Source organism: Salvia hispanica, chromosome 5 (assembly GCF_023119035.1).
Source record: "Salvia hispanica cultivar TCC Black 2014 chromosome 5, UniMelb_Shisp_WGS_1.0, whole genome shotgun sequence".
Classification (NCBI taxonomy): Eukaryota; Viridiplantae; Streptophyta; class Magnoliopsida; order Lamiales; family Lamiaceae; genus Salvia; species Salvia hispanica.
The window spans coordinates 3,307,065-3,319,139 of NC_062969.1; the positions used below are offsets into that span (position 1 = coordinate 3,307,065).

Consider the following 12,075-nt stretch of genomic DNA (forward strand, 5'->3'; position numbering starts at 1 on the left):
CACTGTTTATAAAGTTAACCGACATATACTCCCTCCGTGCCAAAAATGAGAACATTTGAGACTGTACGAAATTAGTAATACATACTTCTTCCGTTCTATAATAAGAGTTACTTTCTCTGTTCACTCGTTGAGTCATTTTTTCATTTCAGAAAGTTCTCCCATAACTGAGTCATTTTCATACTCCATATAGTAATAACTTTTTTTTCTTTCTTACTTTACTCTCTTACTTTATTCTCTCTATATTTTCTCTTTCTTACTTTTTTATTTATTTATTTAACACACTCAACATTCATTTATTAAACTTCGTGCTAAAAAATTTCGCTTCAACTATGAGGGAACAGAGAGAGTATATTTCACTTTACCACAAAAGGTAAATATGTCTCACTTTCCGCTACCTCACTTCACTCACATTCTATTATAAAATCAATATAAAAAAGTTGACATCATATTCTATTAACTTTTCCAACTCACTATTTTTTATATTTCTTAAAACTCGTGCCCCTACTAAATGCGACTCCTATTATGAAACGAAGGGAGTAATTGGTAAAGTAAGACATGATGAGAAGTGTAGTTAAATTAATGTTAGTGGATGATGAGACTCTCATTATTATTATTGTTTAATAGTGGTAGTGATATAAATTATAAATAAATTGATATATATGGGTAATGAGTTTGGTAAATTTTTCATAAATGGAAATAAAATATTTTTATGCAACGGACGAAAAAAGAAAAGTGTCCTAATTTTTATAGATCGGAGAGAGTAACACTTTCGCACTTACTTGTCCCATAACTTAAAATTTTCGGCTATTATGTGATAACGTGGACACCCTTGTTTTCCTACAAGGACATAAACGTCGTTTATTTAAAGCAACGTTGTCTTAACACCCCTCAAAACGATGTCGTTCCGTTCCATCATTTTTAGATTTGGGTGTTTTCTTCAAAAGAAAAACATTCTTGGTTTTTTCATTCCACCACCTTTTTAAAATTCTGTAATCAGAATGTTGTGTAATTAAATAATGACAAACTTAAGTGTCATGGACTAAATAATGTCACGTACTCAGCCTAAAATTTTAAGTTACGAGTTAGTTGCAAAAGTGCATCTTATTATTTAATTAGCTAACTTTGTAAATTATGAATGAATCAGAAGTTAATCAAAAGTTATGATTTAATTGATATTTTTTCTTTAAAAAAATTATATTTAAAAATTTAAAAAGTTAAATAAATATAGAGTATAGTATGAAAGAGAAAAAAGGAGAGGAGCGTAGAGAAAATTAAGTAGGTGAGAGAATAAAATATGAGAGATAAATGATTTATTTATGATTGGACATCCAAAAAAATGACTCGTTTATGATGGGATGGAAGAAGTAGTAGACTATACATTTATATTCTATTTATGAATTGAGTTTTAATTTCCTTCTAAAATTAAGTTATTTTTTGATTATTTTTTTAGTAATTTATTTTCTTTTGATTATCTGTTTTATTCTTTCTACTATTTTTTTCTATCTCCAATTAACTTACCAAACATATTTTTATCTTGCTGTCTTGTTCAAAAGTAATGTCTGACTTGTAGAAAATAGATGGAGTATATACTCCATAAAAATGTGTAGGATAGTTCGTTGTATTTAATAAAATATCATTTTTTTCAAAACAATGCTTAAAATTAGATACGTTTCGCTTATGGTGGGACGGAGTACATCTATCAATATAATTTCGTTGCTAAAGGCCATTTGGATTATACTACTCTGGTTAACACCATATTAAACAGCCTTATTTGATTGTTACTAACAAGCTTGCTCGTCTGCAGAGCCAGGAGGATGAATGAGCAATTTAAGATCTCCGGTTTTTCTGCATTATGATACATTGATACTGATCAAATGTATTTGCTTTGCTAAGTTTTGCTACGTAGCTGTAAATCAATTTTTATCAGGCATTACAATGGCTTATTTTCCTTTTTCCAAGTTTTAGAAATTAGAAGTAAATGTTTAATAACTTTAGTACAGTGAATAATCTCGTTGTCGGTTGCTCAACTGATTTTATTTCAATGAGTTTTGATCAAGATTCAAGATTCAAGATTCCAGATTCTAGATTCTAACATATAGTAGTAGTAGTACTCCATATGACTGATGGAGTCTTTATTTTTTTTTTTTATAAACCTCGTGATTCATGTCTGATCCACTATATCCTTTAGAAGGAAACAAGGAAAAGAATTTAGTAAAACTGAGAGGAGAGAAATGAATTTGTTGGTATTTTGTATTCCCTGCCGTGAACACAAAGCATCATCATCATCTTTACAACCCCACACAAAAACCTTTTACTATATCCAACGTTACAAGAAAAGAACCCTCAAACTCATGACCACCACCACGCTTATAAGCTTCGTACGCCTTACAAATGTTGCAGCAATCTTCTTTCACATCCAAGAATGGCGTCGTCGTCGCCTCTGCAAAACCTACCGCTGCTGCTTCTGTGTCTCAACTTCTGCATGTACGCCATCGTTGTGGGCATCGGTGCTTGGAGCATCAACAGAGCTATCGACCACAGCTTCATCATCGGTAACACATGTCAAAACTCAACCCACATCACATCACTTTTCTCACTGACTCGTCGTTTCCTCCCTACAGAGAAAGGCTTTGTTCTGCCTGCGCATTTCTCGCCTATATACTTCCCCATGGGAAACGCGGCCACTGGATTCTTTGTCGTCTTCTCTTTGATTGCCGGGGTTGTGGGAGTTGCTTCGGCCATCTCGGGAATCAACCATGTTTGTTACTGGGGCAAGGAGAGTCTCCCTGCAGCTGCTGTCGGTGGAACCATTGCGTGGAGTCTTACGATTCTGGCCATGGGGTGATTCATAATTATCCTCTAATCGTCTTTCTTCCTTCCTTTTGCTTTTATGGGAGCCAATGGCGTCTGTTTCTTTGACAGGTTTGCGTGGAAACAGATCGATTTGAGCCGCAGAAATAGCCGTTTGGTGAGACGAATAAAAATCGGATCTTTACATTTAGATTTTTGAATGGTAATGTTTTGTTTATGGGTTGGTTTTTTGGTTGGTTGCAGATAACAATGGAAGCTTTCATCACAATCCTGTCAGCTACTCAGCTCTTCTACATCGCCCTCATCCATGCCTCCTATGTGGTGGCGAAGGGAATGACACCCAATGAGGCGGGGGACAAAAAATCTGCGGTGGCAACGGGAAGAACATGACAATCGACGTTGACATTTATATGCTGTTGTGATTCTTGTTCTTGTTTGATCTTTGTTTTCAGGAGTTATTTCTTTTTGTTTGTGTTTGATTGTACGAATAGAGATGGATTGTTTTGAGTGAATCAAATCAAATAAAAAGGAGTGAGTGCATGAATTATGTTCAATAGCTGTTGCAAAATACTTCACAGTTTTATTAATTAAGGGGCAGTTGAAGAACAATAATTCACAAGAAAGTGTATGTCTATATTCACTGCTAAATCAACATGAAAAGGCAGAACTAACTCTTTGTTTTGATGGTGGAGATCTTCATTGACATCCTCCACAACTTCCCTCAGCCACAATGTCTGCATCTGCTTCAACAAGATTCTACAACTTAGAAATTTTGTATCAGAATCTGCAACAAATGAAATTTTCATATTTTTTGTGCTATTCAACTCAATCATAGACCAAAGGTGAACTACACAACCAAATGGCAGAAACTGTTTTATGCAACAAATTGTGAATAAGAAATCACAGATGTGTTTACCTTTGATTAATCACCAGACCCTGAAAACATTTCAAACAATCCACAGCAACTCTTCCACGTCGTTTTTTGAACTGGATACGGAGAAGGAGCCACCACGGGCTGCAGAAGAATAGAAAAAGGACCTAATTATAGCATGAATCGTATTCCAGATTACTTGAATGTGTTCAAAGGGTTCAGACGCAACACACACCTGAGTAACGTTAGAATCTTTAACGCGTTGTGCTCCACTATCTAAACCAACTCTAGGAAGTGTTGATCTATCATCATTTTCTTGTGTAACACATTCTTTTGGATCTATGGTTAGATCTGCTTCTTCAACTGACGTGCAAATTCTTTCTTCGACCGAGCCAAGCTTTTTCCCCTCATTCCCCTCTAGTGTACACTCAACAACCGGAGGAGCCACAGAGATGTCAGCTTGAGAAAGCACATCAGACTCTATGGCTGGAGAGATGCCTTCCACAGTTGAATCGCAAACAGACTCAACTGGCTTTCCAGAAAAAGAATCATCCACTCCCACTGATACCTCGGAAGCAATGCTCGACTCAGCTTCCCCTTTCTTGATTCCACTGTTCTCATCATCTGAGCTGCTGCTGCGGCTGCTGCTGCTGCCAGAACTCCCAGATGAACCTCCATCATAAGGCTTCCTGTTTTCCCCATTGTGGTCGATGATGCCATCGTTCACACCCGATTCATCCTCAATCTTGACATCCTTCTCCACCCCAACTAGAGACCCTTCCGTGGAAGAAGCACCTCCGGCCTCTGCTTCGGCCAGAAGCTTCTCTTGCTTCACATCATCATCCCCTGCCATACATATCAGTCATTTGAAAAACAGTTCAACTCAAAACCCTTTGACTCTGAGATCCATAGAGGTTTTCAAATCTTAAGAGACTAAAAGAAAAAGGGAAAAAACACCATTTCCCCATTCAACATTGATCCATGGCATTCAGCCCTTCACCAATCACCATAAACATCACATACATATATAATTTTTAGTAACTGAAACAAAGCTTAGCAACAACCCCACTTCCAATTATTGCACAAAGGCACAAACACAATAATATACTACTACTATCTCTTTAATTATTAGTAGTAATTTTTTGCAAGAATTACAAAAAACAAGATAAGCCCACAATAAGAAACCAATAGCCGACACAATGCTTTGCACAAATAAAGTAAAAAAGAAGGAATTTTTAAAAGATTTGTGCGTTCTAAAAGCAAAGTATCCGAACCGTGAGTGTGAGCAGGAGCAGAATCAGGGGACGGATTTGGATTCTCCATCTTCTTCTTGGCAGCTTTTCGCTTCTTCGCACCTGACGGCATGATTAGTGACTGTCGGATTAGTTAAATCTACAGCAGCAACGGATCAAATTAGATTGTGAGCTCTCCCTCACAACTAATTTCCAAGCACAGCTTTGCTGGCTCTTTGGGCTTCTATGGTTTTGATTTGAGAAGGGAATTGTGTATGAAAAATGACAGTAAATAAGACAAAGGTTTGAGAGAGACTTTAGAGGTTGGTAGGGGCGAGAATTGTGAAGAACTGTCCATACAAATTAAATAAATAATTGAAGGTAATATACATGTCATGAATTAAATGGTGTAGGGATCCTGTGAATCAGATTTGGGGATGGAGCTTATGCCTGAGTTAGTTGGCCAAGCACTGTAGTGGTAATGTCCGAGATCGAAGATCTCAGGTTCGAGTCTATGCTTATAAAAATTAGATTGAGTTAGAGCTTATGTCCTAGTATGACACTATTTGCTTTTCAGGGCACTCGGATTGTGGATTGGGCCATTGTGCTGACCGCATAACGGATTAGCCTCCGGGTGGCATGAAATCGGTCAATCCACGAGCGCTATGTAGCACCAACTAAGTTTTGAATTTTGAAAATTTTTCGTTTTTCTTTTAATTTTAACTATTTTTGTGATTAAGATTTTTAAAAATCTAATTTGAAAAACTCCACTTAAATTACAATTTTAGAAAGTCATAAAATAGTTTGGTTTTTCCTCGATTACCGGCTAATTTACACCATTATATCGATGAAGTGTAAAAAAGTAAATCAATGAAAGTAAATCAATGAATCTTGATCGAATCTAATGAATAATATATATAGGAAAAACTTTGGGTGCAATCGGAATCATAAATCAGCCCAATGATTTAACAACTACAGTCAATTTTAAATGTTTTATAAGTATTTTAATTTTACAATAAATTATGTGTTGCGTGTACTCTGTAATAATCTCGCATAATGTTAATGTGCATATAACATATTTCTATATCCTATTACATTTCATTTACGACAAATGCATTTCACCCTATTCAAATTTGTAATTTACATAATAGTAAAATTTATATTTACATCATGTAAGACTAAAACGGCATCGTTTAATGATGGAATTGAAGAAAACCATGATAATAGGCTATGAATGGCGGAAGCGTGGGAAACGTCAGTGGTATGTAAGCATTGAATGATGATCTAAATGAAGAGGGACAAGTCAAGTGGTGTGGATTTTGCCATGTAAATAAATTTGTAGTGCAATACTAAGTTGGTGACATTAATGAAAAGTTGAAAATCATCCAACTTTCATGGCTACCATACTGTGCCAACTGCCAAGCTAAGTTCAACCAATCTAGACGATGTGCTTTAGGAATCGGATTAATAAGCGATTTTAGAAAATAATTGATTCATGATTCAATCGAATAGACTTGATGAATGTATATATATGTGTAGTATGCATTTTTCAAGCCCATCCTTTAATATGTTTAATAGATATGAATTTGTGTATTTTTTACTCCGCCTTTGACTATGTGATTCTATATGATACTCCATCCGTCCGTCAATAAAAGTCTCATTTCTTGGCAGCACGAGTTTTAGGAAATGTTAAGAAAAGTAAGTGGAAAAAAGTTAGTAGAATAGAAGTCTCACTTATGTTTATTAGTTTTAAATGAAATATGAGTGAAATGAGTTAGTGGAAGATGAAACCCTATTAGCATTTATGGTAAAAGTGAACCGGGACTCCTATTAGCGAATAGACTTAAATGAAAAAACGAGACTCTTATTTACGGACGACAAAATACTAACACTGAATACTTTATTTATCAGTATTATTTATCAGAATAATTATGGAATTAAATAGCACTAGTAGAAAAGTACCCAAATTCAATTAACTCCGGCCCATATAAAGTAAGTAGTTGGGACTAAAATGGAAAAACTATTCAAGATTGAAAATGGAAGTTGAGCTTTCTAATTCAGACAATACGACCTGGTCCAGTTAATTTGATGAATTTAATTTAATATTTTAAACACTAGTCTTCTTGTAAACGTAAATCCTGAATGTAGTACTCCTAATTTTACAAGTAAAAATATCGATATTTTCTTCTTATTTTTGAATTTATTTTTGATACTTTTTTTGTGAATTATTGTGAAAATTAAATTTCGAACTGAAAATAAATACCATAATCATATTTTACCAAATTTCTGCGTTCACCCTAGATTATGGTGATAGATACATTAAATTAATATAAATTTGTAAGTATTAATACTGATGTTACAGTAACTGATTTAATTTTGTTTGAATAATTAATGATTATAAAATCCTATAAATTGTAAAACAAAGAGAAATTGCAAGCGCAGAACCAACGTGAATACTCTACCTCCAAAGTATATTACAGTTCCTTGCAATTCGTTCTGATCTCGCACTAACCATTCTTCTATTGATTTTGTCAAGGCTACGAGTTCACATTGAAATCCAGTGTCTCTGCAACTAAGAGAAGATCTGAATACGGACGAGGTGAGTTCGAAGCAGCGGCAATGGATGCTTTCAGGAAACAAGCCAGTAAACTCAGAGAGCAAGTCGCCAAGCAGCAGCAGGTTTTCGGCCGATTGTTTTTTCGCGTTTTCTTTTCGGATTTCAATTCAAAAATGACCATAGACAGCCGTTGAGGAATTAATTAGCTTAATTGTTAGCTTTCTCCTTGAAATTGTAGGCTGTGATAAAGCAGTTCGGTGGCAGCGGCTATGAAAGTTCGGAGGTTATGGTTATTGATGAGGTTGAGTTGCAGATGCATCACCAATTGGAGAAATTGTACAGATCCACTCGATCCGGAAGGGTAATTACTACTATTTCTTTAATGCTGAACTCTGTAATTGGAGTTAGAAGTTTTTTCCTTACTAGTGAGAATTTCGTGAACAATTTAGGAACTTCGATTGTGCTTTGTACTAGTATCCTATATATATAAATGTTTTGTGCATCAATTGTAACTTGATGTCGTTTTGTTATTACCAAATTTGGATCTAGATTGATGAGTGTGATGTAAAATTCTGGAATTTAAATACAAATGGGGGGTCAGTTAGGACTTTCCAAGCTAAATTCTAGGAGTAGCTTTTACCTTTCCTTATCTGGGTGTAAATATGATTTGTGTTTCCTTTCCCATGTGTGTTTTATCATTTTTCTTTCTCGAGTCAAATGCCATCTGGTTTAGGACTTTAATTTAGTTTCATCAAGTTTTTCTTAATATGTTTCGTAATGCTAATCTGCCTTTGAAGTAAAGCATGATGCAATGGAGGACTTGTATGAGATTTAGTTTGGAGTTTAATTTGGATGTGGACCCTCTTAGTTGAAGAGTTATCTTATTTTGTTGTCATGGCTATTGGTTCTAGACATAAATCATTGGTTTTCTTTTGCAGGAGTTTCAGAAAGAAGTTGTCAAAGCAGCTGAGGCTTTCACTGCTGTGGGTTATAAACATATAGAAGCTGGTAAGTGTTTATGAATTCTTCTATATGTCGGGCTGTTCGTTTAAGAACTTTCCTGGTTAACTTTTTCACTGCTATCTGTGTACAAGCAGAGTATTGCATACTTAACTTTGTCCTGCATGTGTTATCCTAGTCAGGCACCAAGTTGTCTGAAGATTGTTCCAGATACGGTGCAGAGAATACTTATGATGAGGTTCTTGCGAAGGCTGCATCTGTATATGGGGAAGCCCGAAAACATGTGGAGAAGGAGCAGGATGATTTCAACAGATTATTGTTTACGCAGGTTGGTCGATAATTTCACCTTTAACATTATCAGTTGATCGCCACCTCTTATTCTTTGAAAATCCAACCAACAAGTTGATGTCAAACAAGTCAGCTAGTCTTCGTACTTATTATCTGATTACTTGAGCATTCAAAATGGTATAAATGATATGCTCAAATTTCTTGTGTACATGTTCGGTTTTCTGATAAATACTTTACACATTTCATAGTTGGGTTTCTAATTTTAGTAACTAAAATCTCTATGGTTAATTGAAAGCTATATGCATGTTTTTCTTATGGCCTGTCATGGAAAAGAGGTTAACAGTTGAAAGTACAAACTGGAATATGGAAGCTGTGACCAGACAACTACCTGACTAATTCATGATTTAGCCTATGCGGCTGGTTATACAATGCAAACATCTTTTACCTTGAAAAATAAAGTGTCTGACAATTTAAAGTCACCAAAAATAATGTGGAGAGATGAAATACTATCTTACATCTATGATCCTGGGATGAAGGAAGTATCTTCTTTAATCATGCTAATTTTTCCAAATCTGCTTGTTAGACCATTAAACCCAAATCTTGGATGACAATATTAAGTTATTTATTTCCAGGTCTTAGAACCATTGAGAGCAATGATTACCGGTACTCCCCTGGAAGATGCTAGACACCTTGCTCAACGATATAGTAAAATGAGACAAGAAGCTGAGGCACAGGTACACATTTTTGCATCAGATATATGGGCTTAGTTCTTTTAACATCAACAGTTCTACTGCAAATGGTTCTAATTTAAGTGATATATACAGGCAGCTGAAGTTGGTAGGCGCCAAGCACGTGTAAGGGAATCACCTATTCCTGAAAATGTGGCAAAGCTGCATGCTGCAGAAACTAGAATGCAGGAACTCAAAGCAAATATGGCAGTACTTGGTAAAGAAGCAGCAGCTGCATTATCAGCTGTAGAAGCGCAGCAACAGAGGCTTACCTTTCAGAGACTTATAGCAATGGTATATTTGTTAGTATATAGCTTTCTGCTGTAAGTACACTCATATTCTTGACTAAAACAGGGAAGGTCCTTATGCTATATGTGAGTTATTCTTTATAGGTCGAAGGTGAAAGGACATATCATGAACGTGTTGCTACAATTCTTGGAAATATTGAAACTGAGGTCTTTATTTTTCCCTCTTAGATTCCTTTAAAGTTTTATTTTACAGTATTGCTTATGCAATTGTTTGTTGATGAAGGTTGTTTCAGAGAAACAGAGGAAAGAGGCGGCTCCACCTGTGACTCCTCTCGTTCACGCTTCAGATAAAACAAAGTACTTTCTGGCTGAGGTATGTGAAGGCTGAACATCAGAATGTTGACGAATTATTTTAATACAGCTATAAGGAAGACAGTTAACATAAATTGCTTTAACTCGATGACAATGCAGTTTATATTCTTTCTTTTCTGCTTCTAGTTTGATTCAAGAAGACAGTTAACACAAATGTCATTTACTAGTCTGTTTTATTTTATTACTAAACAGAGCTTTTCTAGCTCCTTGCGTATAATGTCAGTGGCTGACACTCGCTATTATTTTGAAGGCAATTGTTGCTTTTGATGCTGAAACAGATAAGGAACTGAGCCTAGCAGTGGGAGATTTTGTTGTTGTTCGGAAGGTTTGGTTCTTTTCTTTACTCTCTCATTTAACATTGCATCATGCTTGATGGGTGCGAGTTTGGTCCACTAAGATTCTTGTGTTTGATGACAATGCTGCCTGCTGTGCCTCATTTCTATCGTAGTGGTCCAATAATTTGATAGATATGCGGTCTCTTTTAGGTGAATCCATCCGGGTGGTCAGAAGGCGAATGCAAAGGCAGAGCAGGATGGTTTCCATCGAAGTATGTGGAGAAGCGCCAAAGAGTTCCAACGAATTATACAGCAGCTGAAGTTTATTAATTGGCCAAAAAATTTATTTCATTTGTGTGCGTTGGTTTAATCCCTTGATCGGTCGGGGATGCTCGAGTAGATACAGTTCTGCTGTGTAATATTATTCTTGCTGTTATGCTATTATTTGTTTTTCGGTGTACTTTTAAGTTAATTTTCACTCGAATCTTTGCTTCAGGATTGTTATCAATGTTGACATCTTTTGCAAGCTGTTTTACTCTCATTTTTTTAATCATGTGGAATCTTGTTTGATGGGCTTCTGTAAAATAAATAGTTCTTCTGATAATAATTTTCTATTAATTGTGTGATTAATCATTATTGGAATATTAGCCTGTAAATATTTGAGTTTATGGTTTTGCACACGATTTTTTCAGTTTGTAAATACATGATATTCCTTTGTCTACAATTTCTCATAAAATTAAACTCGTCTAAAATTTTAAAAATATTAAAATAAAAAATACACCTAAATATGACACCAAACTAGCGAAGGCATTCTTCTTTCTATATTAGGGCATTTGCAACCGGAGGCCTCTCCCCATGCTAAGACTCCTCCCATGCCATCATTCTCATATTTTTCTATCTCGGTCTCTCGGACCACAACTCCAGAACTTTCTAGTCCAAGAAGTCTAGAGTCGTCCCTACGTTATATCATTTAAATTACACTATTCATTGTTTTACTTCTAAAATTGAAATACGAAATAATATATAAACGAAAGAACTTCATTGAAAATATATAAACAATACTTAATAATTAAAATTTAGATATATTTATGCATGAAATAATCATTAATTAAGGAATTCCACCAATTTTTTTAATTATGAAATTAATTAAGGAAACTACTCATTAATTAAGGAAACCTATTTTCATTACTCAAAGAATTAAATAAAGAAATTATTACTTACAATTTTGAAATTAAATAATTAATTAAAGAAATGCTTAATTAATGATTAATTAGACCAATTCCACAACTCTTTCCATTCCATGGCATATTAAAAAAAATTCAAAAATCTTACCCTTCCGGCGGCGCCCCACCTACAACAGGCGTACCGAGTTGCCGTAGCTCTTCAGGCGCCCCGTTGCGACGCCCCAACACTGGCCCAGACCTGTCGGCGCCCAGCCCCCTACAACGGACGGGGACGCTGACTGCGCCTCCCCCCTCTTTAGTTGTAAAGACGACCTTTTTAGTTTTATAAAATTAAAGAAAAGATTAAATATTGAATTTATAAAATTAAATAAAAGATTCTTTATAGACAAAATATTAAAAGATGAAATAAGTAAATAGTCGGCGAGTGTCTTGTCAATCCTCTCTTGAGCGTATTTCGCGATTACGGTTTCTATTCGAAAACCGCCGTTTTCGGTTTCGTGTTCAAACCACTGGTTTTTGGGCGGTTTGAACCGGCAAATCGGCAGTTTT

The 12,075-nt window shown here is 35.4% G+C and overlaps 3 protein-coding genes across 5 annotated transcripts; 2 read left to right on the forward strand and 1 right to left on the reverse strand.

Moving 5' to 3' along the window:
• Positions 1–2,289: 2,289 nt before the first annotated feature.
• LOC125190607 (membrane protein PM19L-like) lies at positions 2,290–3,365 on the forward strand. Its single transcript, XM_048087942.1, has 4 exons — positions 2,290–2,552; positions 2,622–2,841; positions 2,923–2,968; positions 3,055–3,365. Exons 1-4 carry the CDS (start codon positions 2,423–2,425, stop codon positions 3,199–3,201), a joined length of 543 nt encoding a protein of 180 aa, XP_047943899.1. The 5' UTR covers positions 2,290–2,422; the 3' UTR covers positions 3,202–3,365.
• A 4-nt stretch (positions 3,366–3,369) lies between these two features.
• On the reverse strand, positions 3,370–5,258 carry LOC125190606. 3 transcript variants are annotated; one of them, XM_048087941.1, is made up of 4 exons: positions 4,957–5,258; positions 3,918–4,528; positions 3,728–3,826; positions 3,370–3,551 (listed from the first exon to the last, which is right to left on the reverse strand). In XM_048087941.1, the coding sequence occupies exons 1-3, from the start codon at positions 5,045–5,047 to the stop codon at positions 3,734–3,736; spliced, it is 795 nt and encodes a 264-aa protein (XP_047943898.1). In that variant the 5' UTR covers positions 5,048–5,258; the 3' UTR covers positions 3,370–3,551; positions 3,728–3,733. The 3 variants fall into 3 exon arrangements, with proteins under 3 accessions (XP_047943898.1, XP_047943896.1, XP_047943897.1); XM_048087939.1 differs by having other exon boundaries at positions 3,370–3,567; XM_048087940.1 differs by having other exon boundaries at positions 3,370–3,595.
• A 2,107-nt stretch (positions 5,259–7,365) lies between these two features.
• On the forward strand, positions 7,366–10,868 carry LOC125186587 (SH3 domain-containing protein 3). Its single transcript, XM_048082980.1, has 11 exons — positions 7,366–7,383; positions 7,451–7,593; positions 7,710–7,832; positions 8,410–8,479; positions 8,614–8,759; positions 9,352–9,453; positions 9,544–9,741; positions 9,840–9,902; positions 9,979–10,068; positions 10,318–10,392; positions 10,553–10,868. Exons 2-11 carry the CDS (start codon positions 7,534–7,536, stop codon positions 10,670–10,672), a joined length of 1,047 nt encoding a protein of 348 aa, XP_047938937.1. The 5' UTR covers positions 7,366–7,383; positions 7,451–7,533; the 3' UTR covers positions 10,673–10,868.
• Positions 10,869–12,075: the final 1,207 nt, after the last annotated feature.